This window comes from Pecten maximus, chromosome 8 (assembly GCF_902652985.1).
Source record: "Pecten maximus chromosome 8, xPecMax1.1, whole genome shotgun sequence".
In the NCBI taxonomy this organism is placed as follows: domain Eukaryota; kingdom Metazoa; phylum Mollusca; class Bivalvia; order Pectinida; family Pectinidae; genus Pecten; species Pecten maximus.
Genome location: NC_047022.1, coordinates 3488369 through 3516062, shown reverse-complemented (window position 1 = coordinate 3516062; position 27694 = coordinate 3488369). Strand labels below are relative to the sequence as shown.

At 37.9% G+C, this 27694-nt stretch overlaps 1 protein-coding gene across 4 annotated transcripts; it reads right to left on the bottom strand.

Moving 5' to 3' along the window:
- Positions 1-34: 34 nt before the first annotated feature.
- On the bottom strand, positions 35-27530 carry LOC117333479. Of its 4 annotated transcripts, XM_033892786.1 has the most exons (10): positions 27446-27530; positions 12136-12364; positions 11766-11866; positions 11066-11211; positions 10282-10424; positions 9076-9582; positions 7481-7582; positions 5155-5293; positions 2110-2124; positions 35-1640 (listed from the first exon to the last, which is right to left on the bottom strand). In XM_033892786.1, the coding sequence occupies exons 2-10, from the start codon at positions 12221-12223 to the stop codon at positions 1514-1516; spliced, it is 1368 nt and encodes a 455-aa protein (XP_033748677.1). In that variant the 5' UTR covers positions 12224-12364; positions 27446-27530; the 3' UTR covers positions 35-1513. The 4 variants fall into 4 exon arrangements, with proteins under 4 accessions (XP_033748677.1, XP_033748675.1, XP_033748676.1 ...); XM_033892784.1 differs by lacking the exon at positions 2110-2124 and having other exon boundaries at positions 35-1655; XM_033892785.1 differs by lacking the exons at positions 2110-2124; positions 27446-27530 and adding an exon at positions 14782-15268 and having other exon boundaries at positions 35-1655.
- Positions 27531-27694: the final 164 nt, after the last annotated feature.

Genomic DNA, 27694 nt, shown 5'->3' with positions numbered 1-27694 from the left:
AATGGGATATTCTTAATGAAAAGCAACTAAGCACTAAGAGTCCAATAATTTAATTAAGAAACATATATCTTTCTACAAACATAAAACAGTTAAACAGTGGAAACAATTACATTTTATTTAATAGTAGAGCATTAATTTACAAGTTCTTGTACCGTGTTTCACAAGTTTCATTTCTAATATTAAATTTTTAACGATTGAAATAGATAAACAATTGGTTTCTTGATGTTTAGACCAAAAATCTATGTGCACTCTGAATAATCTGTGAAACGTTTCATATATATAACTAAAGCACTTTGGCTCCAGGTCTTCACAGTGATAAACAACTTTATTATCTAGTTCAATTCTCATAATTTGATTTTAAAACAAGAAAGGAAAATCCATGTGACAAAAAATTTCAATCCCGATGATTTAATTAAAAAATTAGAAAGGAAAATTTCTATACATGTAACAAAAATATGTCAATCTGCATGATATAATTTTAAAATTACAAAGAAAATTTTCTATGACTAAGATACATATATATGTCTAATTAACAGCAATGAGTATTTTTATCAATGATTCAATTTCATTACATTTCTGTAGTGAAACTAAGTCCATTGTGATCTTAAGTCAATATTTATATGCTGTTTGGATATTTTACTGAGCAAACAACACATTGATGGCAACATCAGTGTATATAAGATTGCAGCTAACATTTGTCTGAAATTCACCGAACCACCGGTGTACACTGACCTAATTCTGAGATTCTAGGATTTCTAGATTGTGGGGTATATTCCCCCGATCATTTTGTTTGTTTGCTGGATTTATTGCCCTGTGAACAGCCAGGGTCATTTTGAGGCAGTGTTTCCTGGTAGTAGTTGGTGACTACCTCACTGCATGAACAACATACGGGAGGTCCGTTGCATGCCATCCAGAGCAATTAGGGTAAAGTGTCTTACCCAAGGACACAACCATGACAGCACAGACGGGTCCTTTCTTAGCTTCCCGAGAAACACTAACACAGGTAGGGAGCGTCGAACCTCACACCTCAGATAATTATCTGAGATGATGTGGCTGGTGCTCTAACCGACTGAGCTATCACAGCCCCTATAGAAACACCTAATCTATGAGAAAATATACATACAACTGTACTGAAACCCCTTCAGAAACATAGTATTTCAGTAGCATGACTAATATTGATATACATGTATAATTTAAATTATTGCAATTAATACATACTTAACATTATATATGTACAAGTACTTTGAAATATTTTTGATCAGGATAACACAAGTTAAAGTAAAAATACCTGAACAATATTTTGAGTCAGAAATTCATAATTATTAATTTCCGGTGAAATTCACTTGTCATTTTAAATGTCCAGAGGGACTGGATTTAATCTATCTGCCATAATGTCCATCAGGCAAGCTGGTCAAGCTTTACTGGTCAGCCTCAGGGTCAGCTAGGTCATCATTCATGTGTAGGTCAGCTGAGATATGAGATTCAGTGGTCAACCAGTTTGTAGCTGGTCAACTTAAGTCTCCAAAGTTCGGAGACTGTCCATTTCCTTGGAGATGACGTTGGTGACATGCATGCACTTATCAGCGAGGGTCCCACCCATCCTTTTAAGAGCGATCTCTGCGGCTTCCCTTACCGACTTAATGGGATCGTTCCTCCTGTATAACACACAAAACCCTGAATTACAGTATATACAGGCTTAATGGGGTCGTTCCTCCTGTATAACACACAAAACCCTGAATTACAGTATATACAGGCTTAATGGGGTCGTTCCTCCTGTATAACACATAAAACCCTGAATTACAGTATATACAGGCTTAATGGGGTCGTTCCTCCTGTAAAACACACAAAACCCTGAATTACAGTATATACAGGCTTAATGGGGTCACTCCTCCTGTAAAACACAAAACCCTGAATTACAGTATATACAGGCTTAATGGGGTCATTCCTCCTGTAAAACACACAAAACCCTGACTTACAGTATATATACAGGCTTAATGTGGGTCATTCCTCCTGTAAAACACAAAACCCTGAATTACAGTATATACAGGCTTAATGGGGTCATTCCTCCTGTATTACACAAAACCCCGAATTACTGTATATACAGGCTTAATGGGGTCATTCCTCCTGTGAAACACACAAAACCCTGAATTACAGTATATACAGGCTTAATGGGGGTCATTCCTCCTGTAAAACACACAAAACCCTGAATTACAGTATATACAGGCTTAATGGGGTCACTCCTCCTGTAAAACACACAAAACCCTGACTTACAGTATATATACAGGGACACACAAAACCTTGAATTTGTAACAGTACATGTATATACAGGCTTATTATCAAGCACTAGATAGACTTATATATGAGCTGTATTTTGGTGAGGTGTAAAGTAAGATGAAAGTCAGGCGAGCCACTTTTGTCTTTTTACCCTCGCAATAAATACACTTTCGTTTTATTCTAAGACACTGACCATGTATTCTATTTTTCCTACAACAGTTGTCAAAAATAGATATTTTAAGGGAAATAGTATCAACAAATTAATGTTCCTAATCAAAATGTTTGCCTTTTAAACGTTGTTTCACTTGGAAGTAGGTCAGTTGAATTGACGCACTTGCGATGATTCTAAAATACAGTTGTTTTCCGTCAACTGCCGAATACAGCAAAAATATATGTGTGTATTCGATAATGTGGCGCCAGTTGCAGGATAAATATAAATGAATGTCACTTCCTGAAAACGATTTCCTAATTAAATTTTCTGTAACATTATCTAATAACTTTAAATGGTTTAAAGTAGAGATTAGCTTCAACAATGAGTCTGTTTGTTTATCTTTAAATCAGTTGAAAACAATTACAGCCAGACTTTATAAAACTGCACCTGATCAATTAGCACTGTGACATAATACATGTTGGTATAATGGTAACTTTAAACATTTTATTTATGTTGAATTGAGTTTAGTACATGCTAATTAAATTTTGGCAGTAGATTGTACATTTCAGTTCAATGCTGTACTGAAAGTTTTCACACAAGGGAGATAACTCATCTGACTTTGTTGTGATCTATTATAGATAAATATATAAAATTGTTTTCAATGTCTGATTTAGTTTTTTGCAATTGAACTAATTAATGAAATCAATTACCACATGATTTTTAAAGAAGAAAAAAGAAAACTTTTTAAAAGTATAAATCAATTATAATTAAACTTATAAACAAATTGATGTACATGTATTCATTTAGTAACAGAATTTTCAATGAGTTAGCCCTACCGTGATATTAATTCAGTCAGTGGACCTGGGAGTGTGTCAAATAAAAATGAAATATTTCTGGGGTTTGAGTAGATAATGTGGTCTAGGATATTCAGGTCAGTATGATTTATATACAAAATAATTATTCACTTTAAATAAGCTGTCACCAAGATTTGTCACCTGTACTTCAATAAGAAGAGCAAAATTTTCTGAAAAAATGAAAATGCAGTAAAACCAGTTGTCATGTAGTTGTCATGTAGTTGTCTTGTAGTTGCAGTTATTCTGCATTTACATTATACCTCTTCCTCCAACTTGTTTGTTTTTAATAGGGTGTTATTTGTTGTGTTAAATTCAAGGGCAAGACAATTAAGAGTTGTGCTATACATATCATCGTTGTGTTTTTGGGTAAGAAAGTTCTACCCATCATGAATCAGTACAGTCAAGCCTGTCTATACAGACTGCCCACTGGAGAGGTAGAAAAAACGGTCACTATAGACAGATTGTCTTAATAGACAGGTCAAGATTTTTGCACTAACTAGTTGACATGGACACTGCCATGAATAACTTGTCATTGAACAGGACATTCAGTAGACTGGTCAGTTTTAACAGGACATTCAGTAGACCAGTCAGTTTTAACAGGACGTTCAGTAGACCAGTCAGTTTTAACAGGACGTTCAGTAGACCAGTCAGTTTTAACAGGACATTCAGTAGACCAGTCAGTTTTAACAGGACGTTCAGTAGACCAGTCAGTTTTAACAGGACGTTCAGTAGACCAGTCAGTTTTAACAGGACGTTCAGTAGACCAGTCAGTTTTAACAGGACATTCAGTAGACCAGTCAGTTTTAACAGGACGTTCAGTAGACCAGTCAGTTTTAACAGGACGTTCAGTAGACCAGTCAGTTTTAACAGGACGTTCAGTAGACCAGTCAGTTTTAACAGGACGTTCAGTAGACCAGTCAGTTTTAACAGGACGTTCAGTAGACCAGTCAGTTTTAACAGGACGTTCAGTAGACCAGTCAGTTTTAACAGGACATTCAGTAGACCAGTCAGTTTTAACAGGACATTCAGTAGACCGGTCAGTTTTAACAGGACATTCAGTAGACCAGTCAGTTTTAACAGGACGTTCAGTAGACCAGTCAGTTTTAACAGGACGTTCAGTAGACCAGTCAGTTTTAACAGGACATTCAGTAGACCAGTCAGTTTTAACAGGACGTTCAGTAGACCAGTCAGTTTTAACAGGACGTTCAGTAGACCAGTCAGTTTTAACAGGACGTTCAGTAGACCAGTCAGTTTTAACAGGACGTTCAGTAGACCAGTCAGTTTTAACATTGTCAGAAGTCAAATCAATGCATACACATTTTATTGCTTTATTTACTATTATTTTTTATAAATCTTTATTAAAAACTGTTAGAAATAAAGTATACAGCAGGCCTCGGGTATGTGAGGAAGCCTCCAGAGCCAAGTTGTTCAAAAACTGAGTAGGCTAATCACAATCTAACAATTTTAAAATCCTGATAAAATTATGTGGGATAAACCTAACTTGACAAGATTTAATTAAACTACAATACTCTTCAGTCTTTCTCTAACTGCCTATTTTAAGGAATACACACACATAGATTTTGAGGTAAAGAAGAAATGAGATTTAATAATTTTAACTTATCAAGTGACTAATCGAATCATCTTTTCAACAATGGGGCCCTGCTGCTTCAAGTAGACTCCATTTAAAAATTAACGTGTCATGTTTACCAGGTGGTAGATCTAATAAACGAACTGGTTCTAGAATGTGACCATTCTGACTTTTAAGGTAAATCTAAGTGAAATAGGTAACACATAATATATATCAAACTGATAATTGTAAAAATAATTTATATATAACTCCAAACCTATACCAGCTAGGTGCTGTGTTTATCTTACCAGCGATCTGCAACGGCGGACTCACTCTTGCCGCCAGCCTTAAGGTAACCCAGGGCCAGACAAGCACTCTCTCTCACTAGTCTGTCATCATCGTCGAGTTTACTGATGATCTTGTCCACTGTCATCTTCCTGGATTTTGCTGAAAATGAATATATTAATTGATTTATATTGTAAACCTGAATTCAACATTATCTGCCTTGAACTTGGGGGGTTGACAGAAGACAAACCTTAGAGGGTGACAGAGAAATCACACCCTAGAGGGTGACAAGAGAAATCACACCCTAGAGGGTGACAAGAGAAATCACACCCTAGAGGGTGAAAAGAGAAATCACAACCTAGAGGGTGACAGAGAAATCACACCCTAGAGGGTGACAGAGAAATCACAACCTAGAGGGTGACAGAGAAATCACACCCTAGAGGGTGACAGAGAAATCTTACAGTACCTTAGGGGATGACAGAGAAATCTTACAGTACCTTAGGGGATGACAGAGAAATCATGCAGTACCCTAGGGGATGACAGAGAAATCACACCCTAGAGGAAATATGACAGAGAAATCATACAGTACCCTAGGGGTTGATAGAGAAATCATACAGTACCCTAGGGGATGACAGAGAAATCATACAGTACCCTAGGGGATGACAGAGAAATCACACAGTACCCTAGGGGATGACAGAGAAATCATACAGTACCCTAGGGGATGACAGAGAAATCATACAGTACCCTAGGGGATGACAGAGAAATCATACAGTACCCTATGGGATGACAGAAAAATCATACAGTACCCTAGGGGATGACAGAGAAATCACACAGTACCCTAGAGGATGACAGAGAAATCACACAGTACCCTAGGGGATGACAGAGAAATCATACAGTACCCTAGGGGATGACAGAGAAATCACACAGTACCCTAGAGGATGACAGAGAAATCATACAGTACCCTAGGGGTTGACAGAAAAATCATACAGTACCCTAGGGGATGACAGAGAAATCACACAGTATCCTAAGGGATGACAGAGAAATCATACAGTACCCTAGAGGATGACAGAGAAATCATACAGTACCCTAGAGGATGACAGAGAAAGCATACAGTACCATAGGGGTTGACAGAGAAATCATACAGTACCCTAGGGGATTGACAGATAAATCACACAGTACCCTAGAGGATGGCAGAGAAATCACACAGTACCCTAGGGGATGACAGAGAAATCATTCAGTACCCTAGGGGATGACAGAGAAATCATACAGTACCCTAGGGGATGACAGAGAAATCATACAGCACCCTAGGGGATGACAGAGAAATCATATAGTAACCTAGGGGATGACAGAGAAATCATACAGCACCCTAGGGGATGACAGAGAAATCATACAGCACCCTAGGGGATGACAGAGAAATCATATAGTAACCTAGGGGATGACAGAGAAATCATACAGCACCCTAGGGGATGACAGAGAAATCACACAGTACCCTAGGGGATGACAGAGAAATCGCACAGTACCCTAGGGGATGACAGAGAAATCACACAGTACCCTAGGGGATGACAGAGAAATCATACAGTACCCTAGGGGATGACAGAGAAATCACACAGTACCCTAGGGAATGACAGAGAAATCACACCCTTAGGGCCGTTTTTCATCATAGCAAAGGCACATCTGAACCACATTCCCCCACCACACACTGCCCATCAGCTGTTCTTAGCTAAACCCGATTAGAAAGCAAAGGGGCATAACTCTGTAAACCTAAAGAAATCTGATGGGAATTTTTTTATATATTTTTACCGGTAAATTATGAAAGGTCAGTTGATGATCTGAGAGAATTGGATGTGGAGACAGCTGGACAGACCGATAGATGAAATCTGGTATTGTGATCATTTGTAATTTACTTGTGTCTTGATAAAGGGGCAGATTGCCTCAAATATTTGACAATTTCCTTGTCTGTACTGTCATTATTACTATATATATATACATGTTTATATGTATAAAAAGTTCAATAGTCCTTCTGAAGAAGTTTAAAAAATAAGAAACATTAACTTCAAAACAAGTCTGTTGATATCCTGAGTGCTTTTTCAGCTGTTCAAATGCTGCTCGTCTGGGGAGCCCCCAAGAGCAGCATTTGCACAGCTGTGAAAGTGCTCCGACAGAACTGTTTTGAAATCATTTTTTTACTTTTTATACATGTACATATATACATATACGAGTAATAAATCAAACACCTCAAGATGGCCAGGAAGTCCTGAAGGCAATAGCGTTATTAATTGTACATAATATCATAGTTATATCCTTTCAACAACTGTTCAGATTTGAGTACTGAAGAAAACATTCCCTTACCAGACTTAGCGAGTGCGATGGTAGCGACGGCTCGAATGTTAGGATCTTCGTCATGCAGCATTTCTGTTAGACCCTTCACCACCGCAGGGAACGTAAAATTTCCTGTTTAAGTGACAAGCAAAGAATGTTCTGGTTAAGAAAGTGTCCATTAACTATACAAAGTACTTTAAAAATATGCCAATGTCAAAACTGATATTCTTAAAAAAAATTGTACATGCTTCCAGTAGACCTTTGAGAGCGAGAGTATGTTTTGGAATCCTGAATAAGAATTTCATTTTCGGAAGTGAAGGAACAAGTTATATATATTACTATAAATTATGTTTCACCTTTCAAATTTATGAGAAATTATTGATTTAAATGACTTGAGACAAATCACTAAAACATCAAGTGGTTTGAACTGGATACCGCCTGTACAGCAGCATCATTTATCAGCATGCATTGTCAGAAGACAAAATTGATTATTTCTTCTAAGATTATGTATGGGTTCAGATTTTTTTCTCTTACCCTGGACAGGGATATTCACAATTTTACCAGTGTGAAATTTTCTTATCTATGTAACCCTAGGGTTGAGACAAGCTACACATGTTCTTGGCACATTCTCAACAATTGCATGTCGCCATGTCAACAACATCATGACATCATGTCAACAATTCAATCGTGTCACGTCAACATTCTTCTGCATTGATGTTACGTCCTTATTAGATACACAAGAGGGTAAACAGGCAAGCCTCGTTTTGGCCAGTTAAGAATCTTCCCCTCGGGTTGGTATTACTCTTCACCCCAAGAAGGTCAAAGATTCTATTAGTCCCCCACCAGTTATATGATTCTCCGGGGCTGGCCGTCCATCCTTGATATAAACTTTAGATAGCCTGTCTCAGATCTATCTCATACACTACTTGCCACTGATCGAATCTTTGCACATGAAGGATGTATTCAACAAGGTAAGGCAGTGTGTCAAGTACCAAAAGTAGGTCACTGTGACCAACATTTTGACCTTTGATATAGAAAAAAGAATGTCCAGACTCTATCTCTTACATCACTTGTCACTGGAACTTCATACTTTGGGCATGAGCTCACCTACAGTGAGGAGATGTGTGTCATGTACCAAAATTAGGTCACTCTGACCTACATTTTGGCATTTGACCTGTATCAAGGGAACAGCTTGCCTTGACTCCATCTTCTATACTATTGTACTTGTCACTTGAAATTCCTACCTGGGGATTGATTTTAAATGGGTGAGTCTTTTGTCTTTTACTTAAAATTAGGTCACTGCATTTTGACTCTCATGAAAGAAAAATATTGTTCATGCTGTCCTCTACACTACGTTTGACTGAAACATCTTACTTTGACATGGGTTAACCTTGGCATTGTTTGATGTATAAAAAGTAGGTCACTATGACCTACATTTTGACCTACATGAGAGAAAAAGCCTGCCTGTTGTCTTCACTGCTTATCACTGGAAATTTATTATGAAATATATGGGGCATTAGTTCACCTAGGTAAGTCTGTATGACCTATGTATCCAAAGTAGGTCACTCTGATCTTCATTTTGACCTTTGACCTTTGACCTAAATGCTGAATTGTCCTGTACTTACCAAGATTCTGTATGGTTGTAAGTCGCATGGTGCTGGTCATGTTGAAAACGGCATGCATGGCGTAGTAACCCACAACGTACTGTTGAATTCTGTTATAGAATCGGTGGGGGTCTGCGTCAGGGTTTCCCTCACAGAAACTGTCATATATAGACCGTTTCACAGTCTTGTTTAAAGTAAAGATATCTTTATACATCAAATTCAAGAAAAACTTCAGTTTGTCTTCTGAATACTTCATTATTATTTTTTCTTTATAGTCATTTTCAAATTTCTGACGAAACGTGGTCCAAGGAACTTCTGCTTTGCCTCTGAAATTGCGATCCCAGAAGTCGTAGCGAAGTTGTCTGCCCCTGGCACTGCGGACTGATCGTGTGGTTGCCGCAGTAGTTGGGCGAGTGTATTCTACCTCCTCATCTGAAGAGCTATCTGAGCTGCTCTCCTGGTCCGACTCGTTGCCATTGTTACTGTCAAAATTGATGTTAATGTTCATTCCATGGAATTGTAGCGTTCCTGTAACATTATAAAGGACCAATCAGAAACAAGTGTAGTATCAAACTATACAACTTCACAAACAAATATATGTATTAGTGAATTATTGATATTGTGTGCAAAAACAGTAAACTTAACATGGAGAGTCTTTTAATGATTTTTTATAGAGAGAGTGTTGTTTACATGTGTTGGCTAAAGTGTAGCTTTACATTAGAACGATGACAGCTACCTTATAGCCAAAATATGTAAACAACACTCTGTATTAAAATTTGGACCATCAAAAGAATCTCTATGATGGCCTAACTGGTTTATGTAGACATCACCTGGATTTTTTGTGAGACCTCTATACACACCTATAGCCATGGCAGGTTTGTCTGGATTGCTACAATTCTCTACCTTCTGGGATGTTGTATCAAAACCCTCTCCCTCCCCCAAAAACTTCTGAATAATTTCATAAATATTGATACACTCTTTACTCTTTTGTTTGCTGTAAGAAAAGTTTACATGCTTGATTAAAAACAGGGTGTCTATTCAATTTGTGCAGGCATTACCGATGGTCCTGGTATAGTTAACTTCAATTTGATAAAACTTTTTAATGAATTTCAGAAAAAATATTTAACATTTTAATATGATACATATGACATGTTAGCAATGTTGGATTCAAACTACACTGAAGGATTTAAAAAGACACCTTTTTTATATATTTTCTGCGAGACTAACCTGTCTCCTCAGCTAACGTGTCCTGGGGCTGTTCCTCATGATCAAACGACTCCCGCATTGAGGCTAACAGCGCCGGCATGTTCATATCCCACATCCCGTCTTTAAAGAAGAAGGTCCAGTTAATCTTCGCCAGCATCAGTTTTCTGTTGCAGGAACCAACAAAAGGACCACCCAATCATTATAGTTATTTAATGATCGGTTGAAAACAATATTTTGCAATAGACAGGCATGAAAAGATCAAACGATCATCACAGCATTCTAAATTGGTCCACGGGGTCAAGACATTTATCAAGCATTTTTTTCTATTTTGCACACTTGTAATTAATTTTGTTTATTCACTGATATACTGCATATATATGAAAGGAGTAAAAACAAGTTATTTTGGAGCTGAAGTGTTTGGCGGGAGTAGTTTCTAGTATTTACTTCTCAAGAACAGATGGTCATCATTTAAATTTTATCTTTTGATATTTTTTATCATGGAAAAAAAATGTGAATTTCTTTGAAAATTAATGCATTATCTAATTCAATTTTCCAATCCATCATGTGGCACTAACACTTTCTGATCATAACTCAAGCTATCTAAGACAAAATTGTATTGGTACATCAATGTTAAAAGCTACAATTGTATAGTCACAATGAATATTTTTAATGTACACAAGTTCCAATCGTTCTTATTTAATTATCTGTGTGAATAATGTTTTACTATTTTCCTAACAGTATGATGCGATATCATACATTACAAAATATATATACCAGACTTTTATATATTAAATACTGTACTTACACGCCCCCATCCAGGTGGGGGTTGATGTCTCTAAATTTACTCAGACCAATCGGGAAGATATTAGAATTAGAGATGTAGGCCAGAGCTAGTTCATCCTGACAGTGCGAGTCTTTGGCTGTAGCTTCACTGATTACCATGGCAAACACCTACACACAGAATGATGATGTCATTATACACTACACACAGAATGATGATGTCATAATACAGTACACACCAAATAAAGATGTCATAATACACTACACACACAATAATGATGTCATAATACACTACACACAGAATAATGATGTAATAACACACTACACACAGAAAAATGACATCATGATAAACTACACACAAAACACTGATGTCATAATATGTACACTTAACACACAGATCTACTAAATACTGATGTCATAATACATTAAACATAAATGACATCATCATAAACTATATATACACACAGAATGCTGACATCATAATACACTACATACATAATATTGATGCCATTTTATACACTACAAACATCACAATGGAGAACTATCTTCCCTTATTTAACCATATGTTGTTTTTTTTTTTTTTTAAATGCTTATATTTTTGAGCTTTTTGTCAATTCTTACACACATGAAAATACCATATTGTTGAATATCATTTAGAACTGATCTCCCCTTCTGCAAGATCAATCAACTCATAACTCCTTACGATTCATTCTAGAGTACCCTACCTTACAACTGAGAATTGCCTCCCCTTTCTGGCTGAGGTTCAACTTAGCATCCTGTTTTGGGTCAGTGTACCACACTACCCATCCTTGTTCCTCAAATTTGGCTAAAAGTAGTAACATAAATACCTGGCATGAACATATATATAAGTTATATTATAGAACATTAAGTGAACATACTCTGCATGTTTTAATGTACTCATGATGAAAGTATTCAGAAAAAAATTACAACATTGCGAATAAAATGAAATTACCTAGAAAAAGGAGTGGGTTTCAATATTGCCATATTCATAGAAATTATTAATTATGAATTGTTGATTAAATTTTTCAATAAAAAATAGTGACAATGACAGTATAATTATACAACATGCGATACCTTTGAGCTTCCTGGCGAATTCTATGTCCTTTATATTGTAGCTTATCATGACATCACATGTTACTTTGGACTGAAGATTTGTTGCCATGGTTATCTGGAATATCTAAACTTATGAGCTGAATTTTGCTCTCAGAACTAGTGTTGTTGTGGCGATGGTTGTCGGAGCTATTTCTGACTGAGGTATTACAAATGGCTGCCTCGGGTACTCCGGTGCTAGTAGGTTCTATCACTGAAAGCAACAGATCACATATTATTTCAAGAGAGAAATTTGACAAAAAAGAAATTTGCTCAAACAAGTTTATTTCTAACCTTTTGATAAAGACATGATAACATATATAGAGTGTATACTTTACGTATCAGAAAAATACAGAATAGGAGATTTTGCTTAACTTTATGACGTTATATTGACGTAACAGACAGCTCCAAATTCAACTAGACATATTTTGTATTAACTTGTAGAAGAAAAGAAAGCCCAAGATGTAGTACATTACAATAATAATGCTTCAAATAAGCTGTAAATTCAAAGATTTTTGAGTTAAGACCAGTTTAAACTTTTAAGGCATCATATAATACGTCGTGGTGGCCATATTGGATTCTTGACTAACTTATTAAAAGATGACTTTATTCCTTTGACAGATGTCATACAATACAAGGAAATGTATTGACTGCATATTGGAGCAGTTGTTGCCACAAAATAGAATGCAGAAGAGGAATAATAAACAATAAAAAAGAAATAGGTCTTTGAACCAGCTTGTGAAAAAGTGCATTGAAGGTCTCAATATTTGTACAATATAATTATATAAGTGACAATTTAAAGAACAATACTGTAGTACTTTTAAAATCAACTCTCCTGGAAACTGTCAGGAGGAGTAACATCACTATGTATGTCTGAGGTGTCAGTAACATCCCTGTATATGTCTGAGGTGAGTAACATCCCTGTGTATGTCTGAGGTGAGTAACATCCCTGTGTATGTCTGAGTAACATCCCTGTGTATGTCTGAGTAACATCCCTGTGTATGTCTGAGGTGAGTAACATCTCTTTGTATGTCTGAGTAACATCCCTGTGTATGTCTGAGGTGAGTAACATCTCTATGTATGTCTGAGGTGAGTAACATTCCTGTGTATGTCTGAGGTGAGTAACATCCCTGTGTATGTCTGAGGTGAGTAACATCTCTATGTATGTCTGAGGTGAGTAACATCACTATGTATGTCTGAGGTGAGTAACATCCCTGTGTATGTCTGAGGTGAGTAACATCCCTGTGTATGTCTGAGGTGAGTAACATCCCTGTGTATGTCTGAGGTGAGTAACATCCCTGTGTATGTCTGAGTAACATCCCTGTGTATGTCTGAGTAACATCCCTGTGTATGTCTGAGGTGAGTAACATCTCTTTGTATGTCTGAGTAACATTCCTGTGTATGTCTGAGGTGAGTAACATCTCTATGTATGTCTGAGGTGAGTAACATCCCTGTGTATGTCTGAGGTGAGTAACATCCCTGTGTATGTCTGAGGTGAGTAACATCCCTGTGTATGTCTGAGTAACATCCCTGTGTATGTCTGAGTAACATCCCTGTGTATGTCTGAGGTGAGTAACATCTCTTTGTATGTCTGAGTAACATCCCTGTGTATGTCTGAGGTGAGTAACATCTCTATGTATGTCTGAGGTGAGTAACATTCCTGTGTATGTCTGAGGTGAGTAACATCCCTGTGTATGTCTGAGGTGAGTAACATCTCTATGTATGTCTGAGGTGAGTAACATCACTATGTATGTCTGAGGTGAGTAACATCCCTGTGTATGTCTGAGGTGAGTAACATCCCTGTGTATGTCTGAGGTGAGTAACATCCCTGTGTATGTCTGAGGTGAGTAACATCCCTGTGTATGTCTGAGGTGAGTAACATCCCTGTGTATGTCTGAGGTGAGTAACATCCCTGTGTATGTCTGAGGTGAGTAACATCTCTGTGTATGTCTGAGGTGAGTAACATTCCTGTGTATGTCTGAGGTGAGTAACATCCCTGTGTATGTCTGAGGTGAGTAACATCCCTGTGTATGTCTGAGGTGAGTAACATCTCTGTGTATGTCTGAGGTGAGTAACATCCCTGTGTATGTCTGAGGTGAGTAACATCCCTGTGTATGTCTGAGGTGAGTAACATCCCTGTGTATGTCTGAGGTGAGTAACATCCCTGTGTATGTCTGAGGTGAGTAACATCCCTGTGTATGTCTGAGGTGAGTAACATCTCTGTGTATGTCTGAGGTGAGTAACATCTCTGTGTATGTCTGAGGTGAGTAACATTCCTGTGTATGTCTGAGGTGAGTAACATCCCTGTGTATGTCTGAGGTGAGTAACATCCCTGTGTATGTCTGAGGTGAGTAACGTCCCTGTGTATGTCTGAGGTGAGTATAACTTTCCTGTGTATGTTTGAGGTGAGTAACATCACTATGTATGTCTGAGGCCTTGATAACCCAGACGAATGTTTAAGACAAAAGTTAAATTGAAAGTGAGGCTGTCTCAAGGAAAACATCAGCAACAAAAACAATGTATAGAGGAAGAAAAATAATACCTCTACATCTAGTGCAATATTTACGAATCATGCCAAAGGGGCAGCAGGTAAAATTCTTTCAACAAATACCTGTGTCGGCGGGAACCTACCGTTAATGAGGATGTTATGACTGTTGTTGTGATGTGTTCTCCGGTGGTACATACTACACATTCCCATCCTCAGAAGACATTATATATTTCTATAAAATCAGTCAGTCATCCATCTTGTACACCTCTTACGCAATTATAAAGTTTTCTCGTTTATCAGATTTTAAGTCCATTCCTTTACCTTCATACTTTTCCTTCATGAAATATAAATCACTCACTGGTCAAAATATTACACAATTTATAGAGTTCCGATCAAATTATAATGTCAAATCATTGACTCAAATACAGCACTCCATTTTCAATAAGAGTTAATTAATATCAATCCTTTTCATGCTCGTCAATAACACATTGTCATACTCTGGTATAGAAATTTCCAGAACCGACAGCAGAAAAGAGAAAAGCGTGATGATCAAAGACGCCTCATTACGTGTAGTGACTCTATATAGCATGCTGGTCGTATATTTGATGTAAGCAGACGTCAAATGTCTCATACAGCATCAATATAACACTGGATGTTCACTGATCCAGTCCGGAAGTACAGTATAGATTTGATCAAGAAATCTTTATAGATTTGTGTGTATAGTACAATTGGTTTATTATTATGGTGTGTACAATACATATCGTGATTTAATGATTTCTCGTTATTCCATTTCACAACCACCACGGATATGGCGTTAATATAAAGTATTGATACCCGCTATAAAACCATGTGACCAGCTGCCCACACACAGATTAATATAATCTCTTCAGGTATATATATAGCCTGACCATCCCTATGGAGATCTATAGACTCCTCCACAACCCTGAGTTACTAGTATAGCCTGATCATCCCCATGGAGATCTATAGAATCCTCCACAACCCTGAGTTACTAGTATAGCCTGATCATCCCTATGGAGATCTATAGAATCCTCCACAACCCTGAGTTACTAGTATAACCTGATCATCCCTATGGAGATCTATAGAATCCTCCACAACCCTGAGTTACTAGTATAGCCTGATCATCCCTATGGAGATCTATAGAATCCTCCACAACCCTGAGTTACTAGTATAACCTGATCATCCCTATGGAGATCTATAGAATCCTCCACAACCCTGAGTTACTAGTATAACCTGACCATCCCCACAGGGATTATTAGACTCCTCCACAACCCTGAGTTACTAGTATAGCCTGATCATCCCCACAGGGACTAGTAGAATCCTCCACAACCATGAGTGTAAGCTGACCATCCCCACAGGGATTATTAGAATCCTCCACAACCCCGAGGTATACCCTGACCATCCCCACAGTTATTATTGGACTCCTCCACAACCCTTAGGTATACCCTGACCATCCCCACAGGGATTATTAGAATCCTCCACAACCCTGAGGTATACCCTGACCATCCCCTCAGTTATTATTGGACTCCTCCACAACCCTGAGGTATACCCTGACCATCCCCACAGTTATTATTAGACTCCTCCACAACCCTATGTTATATATGATATTATTAACCATCAATCACATATATCCAGAATCCATCATTTTGTACGTAATTTGTGTCCATCACAGGGAGTTGTTCCCATGTTTAACTTTGAGAGAATAAAAACGGAAGTAACACTGAAATATGTTTGACTCAATCAACTCTACACCTTCACAAACTATAATCACTATTATTTAGCAAACAACTACAAATCTAATTATTTAAGCACCTCCACACCTATCATTATGACAGTTGTGACAGATATGTTGTCACACATCTTAGTACAAATGTATCTCACTGTCACAAACAGCTGTGACAGAGATGTTGTCACACCTCTTAGCATCTCACTGTCACAAACAGCTGTGACAGAGATGTTGTCACACCTCTTAGTATCTCACTGTCACAAACAGCTGTGACAGAGATGTAGTCACACATCTCACTGTCACAAACAGCTGTGACAGAGATGTTGTCACACATCTTAGTATCTCAGTGTCACAAACAGCTGTGACAGAGATGTTGTCACACATCTTAGTATCTCACTGTCACAAACAGCTGTGACACAGATGTTGTCACACATCTTAGTATCTCACTGTCACAAACAGCTGTGACAGAGATGTTGTCACACATCTTAGTATCTCACTGTCACAAACAGCTGTGACAGAGATGTTGTCACACATCTTAGTATCTCACTGTCACAAACAGCTGTGACACAGATGTTGTCACACATCTTAGTATCTCACTGTCACAAACAGCTGTGACAGAGATGTTGTCACACATCTTAGTATCTCACTGTCACAAACGGCTGTGACAGATATGTTGTCACACCTCTTAGTATCTCACTGTCACAAACAGCTGTGACAGAGATGTTGTCACACATCTTAGTATCTCACTGTCACAAACAGCTGTGACACAGATGTTGTCACACATCTTAGTATCTCACTGTCACAAACAGCTGTGACAGAGATGTTGTCACACATCTTAGTATCTCACTGTCACAAACAGCTGTGACAGCGATGTTGTCACACATCTTAGTATCTCACTGTCACAAACGGCTGTGACAGAGATGTTGTCACACATCTTAGTATCTCACTGCCAGAAACATTTGTGACAGATATGTTGTCACACCTCTTAGTATCTCACTGTCACAAACAGCTGTGACACAGATGTTGTCACACATCTTAGTATCTCACTGTCACAAACAGCTGTGACACAGATGTTGTCACACATCTTAGTATCTCACTGTCACAAACAGCTGTGACACAGATGTTGTCACACATCTTAGTATCTCACTATCACAAACAGCTGTGACACAGATGTTGTCACACCTCTTAGTATCTCAGTGTCACAAACAGCTGTGACAGAGATGTTGTCACACATCTTAGTATCTCACTGTCACAAACAGCTGTGACAGAGATGTTGTCACACCTCTTAGTATCTCACTGTCACAAACAGCTGTGACAGAGATGTAGTCACACATCTCACTGTCACAAACAGCTGTGACAGAGATGTTGTCACACATCTTAGTATCTCACTGTCACAAACAGCTGTGACAGAGATGTTGTCACACATCTTAGTATCTCACTGTCACAAACAGCTGTGACAGAGATGTTGTCACACATCTTAGTATCTCACTGTCACAAACAGCTGTGACAGAGATGTTGTCAGACATCTTAGTATCTCACTGTCACAAACAGCTGTGACACAGATGTTGTCACACATCTTAGTATCTCACTGTCACAAACAGCTGTGACAGAGATGTTGTCACACATCTTAGTATCTCACTGTCACAAACAGCTGTGACAGAGATGTTGTCACACATCTTAGTATCTCACTGTCACAAACATTTGTGACAGAGATATTGTCACACATCTTAGTATCTCACTGTCACAAACAGCTGTGACACAGATGTTGTCACACATCTTAGTATCTCACTGTCACAAACAGCTGTGACAGAGATGTTGTCACACATCTTAGTATCTCACTGTCACAAACAGCTGTGACACAGATGTTGTCACACATCTTAGTATCTCACTGTCACAAACAGCTGTGACAGAGATGTTGTCACACATCTTAGTATCTCACTGTCACAAACGGCTGTGACAGATATGTTGTCACACCTCTTAGTATCTCACTGTCACAAACAGCTGTGACAGAGATGTTGTCACACATCTTAGTATCTCACTGTCACAAACAGCTGTGACACAGATGTTGTCACACATCTTAGTATCTCACTGTCACAAACAGCTGTGACAGAGATGTTGTCACACATCTTAGTATCTCACTGTCACAAACAGCTGTGACAGCGATGTTGTCACACATCTTAGTATCTCACTGTCACAAACGGCTGTGACAGAGATGTTGTCACACATCTTAGTATCTCACTGCCAGAAACATTTGTGACAGATATGTTGTCACACATCTTAGTATCTCACTGTCACAAACAGCTGTGACACAGATGTTGTCACACATCTTAGTATCTCACTGTCACAAACAGCTGTGACACAGATGTTGTCACACATCTTAGTATCTCACTGTCACAAACAGCTGTGACACAGATGTTGTCACACATCTTAGTATCTCACTGTCACAAACAGCTGTGACAGAGATGTTGTCAGACATCTTAGTATCTCACTGTCACAAACATTTGTGACAGAGATGTTGTCACACATCTTAGTATCTCACTGTCACAAACAGCTGTGACAGAGATGTTGTCACACATCTTAGTATCTCACTGTCACAAACAGCTGTGACACAGATGTTGTCACACATCTTAGTATCTCACTGTCACAAACAGCTGTGACAGAGATGTTGTCACACATCTTAGTATCTCACTGTCACAAACAGCTGTGACAGAGATGTTGTCAGACATCTTAGTATCTCACTGTCACAAACAGCTGTGACAGAGATATTGTCACACATCTTAGTATCTCACTGTCACAAACAGCTGTGACACAGATGTTGTCACACATCTTAGTATCTCACTGTCACAAACAGCTGTGACAGAGATGTTGTCACACATCTTAGTATCTCACTGTCACAAACAGCTGTGACAGCGATGTTGTCACACATCTTAGTATCTCACTGTCACAAACGGCTGTGACAGAGATGTTGTCACACATCTTAGTATCTCACTGCCAGAAACATTTGTGACAGATATGTTGTCACACCTCTTAGTATCTCACTGTCACAAACAGCTGTGACAGAGATGTTGTCACACATCTTAGTATCTCACTGTCACAAACAGCTGTGACAGCGATGTTGTCACACATCTTAGTATCTCACTGTCACAAACAGCTGTGACACAGATGTTGTCACACATCTTAGTATCTCACTGTCACAAACAGCTGTGACAGAGATGTTGTCAGACATCTTAGTATCTCACTGTCACAAACATTTGTGACAGAGATGTTGTCACACATCTTAGTATCTCACTGTCACAAACAGCTGTGACAGAGATGTTGTCACACATCTTAGTATCTCACTGTCACAAACAGCTGTGACACAGATGTTGTCACACATCTTAGTATCTCACTGTCACAAACAGCTGTGACAGAGATGTTGTCACACATCTTAGTATCTCACTGTCACAAACAGCTGTGACAGAGATGTTGTCAGACATCTTAGTATCTCACTGTCACAAACAGCTGTGACAGAGATATTGTCACACATCTTAGTATCTCACTGTCACAAACAGCTGTGACACAGATGTTGTCACACATCTTAGTATCTCACTGTCACAAACAGCTGTGACAGAGATGTTGTCACACATCTTAGTATCTCACTGTCACAAACAGCTGTGACAGCGATGTTGTCACACATCTTAGTATCTCACTGTCACAAACGGCTGTGACAGAGATGTTGTCACACATCTTAGTATCTCACTGCCAGAAACATTTGTGACAGATATGTTGTCACACCTCTTAGTATCTCACTGTCACAAACAGCTGTGACAGAGATGTTGTCACACATCTTAGTATCTCACTGTCACAAACAGCTGTGACAGAGATGTTGTCACATCTCTTAGTATCTCACTGTCACAAACAGCTGTGACAGATATGTTGTCACACATCTTAGTATCTCACTGTCACAAACATTTGTGACAGAGATGTTGTCACACATCTTAGTATCTCACTGTCACAAACAGCTGTGACAGAGATGTTGTCTAACATCTTAGTATCTCACTGTCACAAACAGCTGTGACAGAGATGTTGTCACACATCTTAGTATCTCACTGTCACAAACAGCTGTGACAGAGATATTGTCACACATCTTAGTATCTCACTGTCACAAACAGCTGTGACAGAGATGTTGTCTAACATCTTAGTATCTCACTGTCACAAACAGCTGTGACAAGAGATATTGTCACACATCTTAGTATCTCACTGTCACAAACAGCTGTGACAGAGATGTTGTCACACATCTTAGTATCTCACTGTCACAAACAGCTGTGACAGAGATGTTGTCACACATCTTAGTATCTCACTGTCACAAACGGCTGTGACAGAGATGTTGTCACACATCTTAGTATCTCACTGTCACAAACAGCTGTGACAGAGATGTTGTCACACCTCTTAGTATCTCACTGTCACAAACAGCTGTGACACAGATGTTGTCACACATCTTAGTATCTCACTGTCACAAACAGCTGTGACAGAGATGTTGTCACACATCTTAGTATCTCACTGTCACAAACAGCTGTGACAGAGATATTGTCACACATCTTAGTATCTCACTGTCACAAACAGCTGTGACAGAGATGTTGTCACACATCTTAGTATCTCACTGTCACAAACAGCTGTGACAGAGATGTTGTCACACATCTTAGTATCTCACTGTCACAAACGGCTGTGACAGAGATGTTGTCACACATCTTAGTATCTCACTGTCACAAACAGCTGTGACAGAGATGCTGTCACACATCTTAGTATCTCACTGTCACAAACAGCTGTGACACAGATGTTGTCACACATCTTAGTATCTCACTGTCACAAACAGCTGTGACAGAGATGTTGTCACACATCTTAGTATCTCACTGTCACAAACAGCTGTGACACAGATGTTGTCACACATCTTAGTATCTCACTGTCACAAACAGCTGTGACAGAGATGCTGTCACACATCTTAGTATCTCACTGTCACAAACAGCTGTGACAGAGATGTAGTCACACATCTTAGTATCTCACTGTCACAAACAGCTGTGACAGAGATGTAGTCACACATCTCACTGTCACAAACAGCTGTGACAGAGATGTTAATTGTCACACCTCTTAGTATATCACAGTCACAAACAGCTGTGACAGAGATGTTGTCACACATCTTAGTATCTCACTGTCACAAACAGATGTGACAGATATGTTGTCACACATCTTAGTATCTCACTGTCACAAACAGCTGTGACAGAGATGTTGTCACACATCTTAGTATCTCACTGTCACAAACAGCTGTGACAGAGATGTTGTCACACATCTTAGTATCTCACTGTCACAAACAGCTGTGACAGAGATGTTGTCACACATCTTAGTATCTCACTGTCACAAACAGCTGTGACAGAGATGTTGTCACACCTCTTAGTATCTCACTGTCACAAACAGCTGTGACAGATATGTTGTCACACATCTTAGTATCTCACTGTCACAAACATTTGTGACAGAGATGTTGTCACACATCTTAGTATCTCACTGTCACAAACAGCTGTGACAGAGATGTTGTCTAACATCTTAGTATCTCACTGTCACAAACAGCTGTGACAGAAATGTTGTCACACATCTTAGTATCTCACTGTCACAAACAGCTGTGACAGAGATGTTAATTGTCACACCTCTTAGTATATCACAGTCACAAACAGCTGTGACAGAGATGTTGTCACACATCTTAGTATCTCACTGTCACAAACAGCTGTGACAGAGATGTTGTCACACATCTTAGTATCTCACTGTCACAAACAGCTGTGACAGAGATGTTGTCACACCTCTTAGTATCTCACTGTCACAAACAGCTGTGACAGAGATGCTGTCACACATCTTAGTATCTCACTGTCACAAACAGCTGTGACAGAGATGTTGTCACACATCTTAGTATCTCACTGTCACAAACAGCTGTGACAGAGATGTTGTCACACATCTTAGTATCTCACTGTCACAAACAGCTGTGACAGAGATGTTGTCACACATCTTAGTATCTCACTGTCACAAACAGCTGTGACAGAGATGTTGTCACACATCTTAGTATCTCACTGTCACAAACAGCTGTGACAGAGATGTTGTCACACATCTTAGTATCTCACTGTCACAAACATTTGTGACAGAGATGTTGTCACACATCTTAGTATCTCACTGTCACAAACAGCTGTGACAGAGATGTTGTCACACATCTTAGTATCTCACTGTCACAAACAGCTGTGACACAGATGTTGTCACACATCTTAGTATCTCACTGTCACAAACAGCTGTGACAGAGATGTTGTCACACATCTTAGTATCTCACTGTCACAAACAGCTGTGACAGAGATGTTGTCTAACATCTTAGTATCTCACTGTCACAAACAGCTGTGACAGATATGTTGTCACACATCTTAGTATCTCACTGTCACAAACAGCTGTGACAGAGATGTTGTCACACATCTTAGTATCTCACTGTCACAAACAGCTGTGACAGAGATGTTGTCACACATCTTAGTATCTCACTGTCACAAACAGCTGTGACAGAGATGTTGTCACACCTCTTAGTATCTCACTGTCACAAACAGCTGTGACAGAGATGTTGTCACACATCTTAGTATCTCACTGTCACAAACAGCTGTGACAGAGATGTTGTCACACATCTTAGTATCTCACTGTCACAAACAGCTGTGACATATATGTTGTCACACATCTTAGTATCTCACTGCCAGAAACATTTGTGACAGATATGTTGTCATACTTATTAGTATCTCACTGTCACAAACATTTGTGACAGATATGTTGTCATACTTATTAGGATCTCTTACTGTCACCTGTAACTAAATTAACTGTGACAGAGATGCTAGCTGTATCACCTGTGGATATCTCGTTAACACCTGTACATAAAGATGAAAGAGTGATACAGGTGTGAGACACAATTAAGTGTTAGTGTATATATCTCTAACAGATCAACACACTGATCGATTCCTGAATAATCAATACAGTACTATAGCTTGTTTAAGATATTTCCCACAGAAGAATCTGATCACTACATTTATCAGTGTTAGGCTACCGATACTAACTATGTTAATCCAGTAATGGTCGATAAAGGTAAAATATGTCATTTGTTGTGGCTATACACATACATATATCATATTACAGTTTCGAGTTTGTTAATTAAAATATGTTAACTATTATTTAATGTTATAACATATATATATTCATTACATTGTTTATAAGACATATCTGTAATTCATTAATATAACTATTACAGTTAAACCTGACCAATCTGAATAACTTATTATTAACATCTTGTAACGTCCGACTAAATATATCCACCAGAATGGTGACTAAGTCATTAGTTCAGAATGAGTTGCCCTGTGTTGAGAATGTTGAGAATAAATTGTCCTGTGTTGAGGATGTTATGTATTAAGAGCTTTGATCTGTAGTGAGGATGTTGATGATAAATTGCCCTGTGTTGTGGATGTTGAGAATAAAGTGCCCTGTGTTGAGGATATTGAGAATAAATTGTCCTGTGTTAAGGATGTTGAGAATAAAGTGTCCTGTGTTGAGGATGTTGATGATAAAGTGCCTTGTGTAGAGGATGTTGAGAATAAAATGCCCTGTGTTTGGGATGTTCATGATAAAGTGCCCTGTGTTTGGGATGTTGATGATAAAGTGCCCTGTGTTGAAGATATTCAGAATAAAGTGCCCTGTGTTTGGGATGTTCATGATAAAGTGCCCTGTGTTTGGGATGTTCATGATAAAGTGCCCTGTGTTGAAGATATTCAGAATAAAGTGCCCTAGCTTTGTTGAGGATCTTCAGAATAAAGCACCTTGTAGGGGAGATATTGAGGAAAAATTGCCCTATGTTGAGGATGTTGAGATTAAAGTGCCCTGTGTTGTGGATGTTGATGATAAAGTGCCCTGTGTTGTGGATGTTGCGATTAAAGTGCCCTGTGTTGAGAATGTTGCGATTAAAGTGCCCTGTGTTGAGAATAAATTGCCCTGTGTTGAGGTGGTTGAAAATGAAGTATCCTGTGTTGTGGATGTTGATGATAAAGTGCACTTTGTTGAGAATGTTGCGATTAAAGTGCCCTGTGTTGAGGTGGTTGAAAATTAAGTATCCTGTGTTGAAGATGTTGAGGTCAATATGCCCTGCCTTGGGGATGTCCACGATAAAGTGCCCTGCATATGCTGGCGGTATCAAGGATAAAGTGCGCTGGAAAAAACCCAATACATTTTGGAAGATAACTCTCTTGAATCTGTAAAAGTAGAGAGAATTAGGTCCCCTCACTCAGACTAGTGGGAATTTACCTTTAGCCTAGTGGTAGGAATATTGCTTGCCTTGCGAGCGAGAGGTTACTAGTTCCAGCCTCAGAGTGGACAAGGTTTTTTATTACCCCTTTCTATTAGAGATTCGGTGTAATTTACTTTTCTAAGTGTCAGCTTTATGAGATTGAGAGAGGTTTCCTTGGAGCTATTAGAACAATTGAAATGGATATACAGTTTCAGAGATTTTTATAATCACAATGTTGATACAGTGTTCTTAATGCGATCATAATATAAGTGTAAAAGACACTGTTGGAAAATATTATCAAGCATAATAATTATCTTTAAAATATATAATCAAACTATGCCGTTCCCTTAATTATGAAAATTTAAAATGTCTCCGCAACTCTCTGTAAAAACATTATTCTACATCAGCACAAAATGATAACATTACAATTCGGTAGGTTTTACAAGAATTGATGTTTTTGCTTGTAAACAGAAAGCTGTCAAACTTGTCACTCACACCAACATGACTCCATTTGGTACTCTTCGTGAAGCGTTGTTTACAAATATCAACAGAAGTAAACAGTGGTTTAAAACCCATAGACATCAATATAAATTAATAGAATATTTTTTACAGTAACAGGCTGGTGTATTGTTGCATTTTCAACCCATTTCTTTATTTATAGCAATAAGTCACCATTTTATGAGTAACATCTATTAGTTACGGTCACTTTAATCAGTACCTAAATAAAAATCTGCTTATTCTGAAGGCAATATTAAGAAACTGGAATGAAGACATATATATTGATTTAAATGTACATGTGTAGTGAAACTGGGCTTGATCAATCATCGTTGACCAGGTAGCTCAATTGGTACAGCATTCGGCTATTGTTCAGAGGTCCTGGGTTCAAACCCTGGTCTGTACGTGCATTTTTTCCTCTCCTATTACACTTGTACATATATGTTGACTTCAGGAAGTCAATAATGTACATGTATATTGCTATGGTATTTGATTAAAATAAACATGAATTTGTTTCTGATATTTTGAAATATTTTTTATGAATTGTCATAATCATTAATAATGATACATCAATTATTACATATAATTAAGAATGATTATAAGTTATTGTTCCTAAACTTTAGTAATAATAAACAATAGATTACTACACCGTAGACTTACAGTGCTACAGGATTGTTATTCAGCTTCAAAATGTAAGAGTCACACTAATAAATTGTGCCCCGATGACGGCCAGTCTAGCAGGCCTGAAACATGTCGGGCAGGATCATTTTCAAACCTGAACTCTGGAGTTGCTGCTCTTCTTTCATACCTTGATATTTCTACTTTTTAAGAGTGCCCTGCATACCATGAGGTATATCCTCCTGAGACCTAGAAGATGAACTTTTCCCTCAACTACACTTAATGGACGTTGGTTCTTTTGCGATTTCCCAACTTTAATTTATAGTGCTAAAGGATGTAAACGAAAAGTTCCAAATGGTTTGAGTCCTGCTCTGGTCATTCCATTTTTCCAGCCTTTTACATAACTTTTTGTTTAGTCTATGATCTTCCACATAGAATGAATATTCTAAACAGTCTCCACATCATATTTATATACGTCAAATTTAACAGTTCTACCAGATTTTATATCACAGTCAGAAGCGACTACAACCAATAATTAAGTAAATATTAAGAAAAAATATATCACTCAACTCTCTGCTATAAAGTACATAAATGGGATAATATTCCTTTTGATATTTACAACTGGATACAGATTGATGCCTATTGAAATTGCAGCTACAAAATTTACTATCTAAGTGACTGTTAAAAAACTGTTTTGCTGTGTATTGTATAGTTGCCAGTTAATAAATAATTAAGTCATAACTCTATATTTCATAATACAAATCTATTGTATACCATCTGTACAGTTTAGTAGTACACACCGGTAGGTTTTAAACCCACAGACATATGCAGACTATATATAGTCGGTCAAACGAAACCTAGAAAGAATATGCATATTCTGTCTACAGTACGCTTTGGTAAGACCATCTGTCAGAAATTGCTTGTCTGTCGAGCTAAAGTTGTATATTAACTTACATGACTGTAGCTCTGGACGACGGACGTCAATTTCTGACAGATGGTGTAGGCAGGGTATGAAATGATGAATATTCTTTCTACAGCTATACGTTCAGCCACAGGTGCCTGACTCATTTTATATATAATAATACTATGTCATTTATATGTACTCGTATACTCTTATATGTTATTATTTTATAAAACGAGTCAGGCACCTGTGGTTCAGCCCATAACGGAACCTACATGTAGCATGTCATGTAGCCGATAAACCAGTAACTATCACTGACTATGTCAAACTCTAGAGTTTGTGGAAATAAAGCACAGGTACTTGGGGTAAGAAATTACATTTGTATATATATACTATATAGCCTCGTATTACTATATAGTAATACGAGGCTATATAGGGGTTAGTCCTACGCTGTCATATATATTTAAAATGAATATTTATACCTTGATTAGTGCTGATGACCATCTGTCAGAAATTGTCCGTCCGTTGTCCAGAGCTACGTTATCACAGCTGATATACATATTGTACTATAAATTGTATTGGGTTTAAAAACTAAATCAGTGCTGAAACCGAAAGTGAAATAGATCTATGTCGAGTTATTAAACACATTAAATTGGTTTATACAATTTACAGTTAAGTACATTATGACGCTTATATCAGAAATATTAATGCTAATAAATAAATAAATTTTCCTACCTTCTATCACTTTACTTTATCCAAAAAGAAGTAAAACATTTCGCAATCTGAACCTTTCTATATCCAGGGTAAACAAAAACATTCGGAATACTGACATATTAATAACGTCCAGCTATTCCGAATGTATAGTTTCCGGTTTTTAAGTTTTACGACAACAGGGAGGTAACTCGAAGATTTCCGTAATGCATCAAAACCAAACAGCATTAAAATAAATAAATATTAGGTCAATACATTGTTTCATGAATAACG

Excerpts from the sequence above, each read along its gene's own strand:
- LOC117333479 (XM_033892786.1), bottom strand. The coding sequence starts at position 12,223 with ATGGCAACAAATCTTCAGTCCAAAGTAACATGTGATGTCATGATAAGC. Across the intron at positions 7,583-9,075 it reads TACAACCATACAGAATCTTG|GAAATTTTACGTTCCCTGCG; the intron begins GTAAGTACAGGA and ends TCACTTAAACAG. Across the intron at positions 5,294-7,480 it reads CATCGCACTCGCTAAGTCTG|CAAAATCCAGGAAGATGACA; the intron begins GTAAGGGAATGT and ends ATTCATTTTCAG.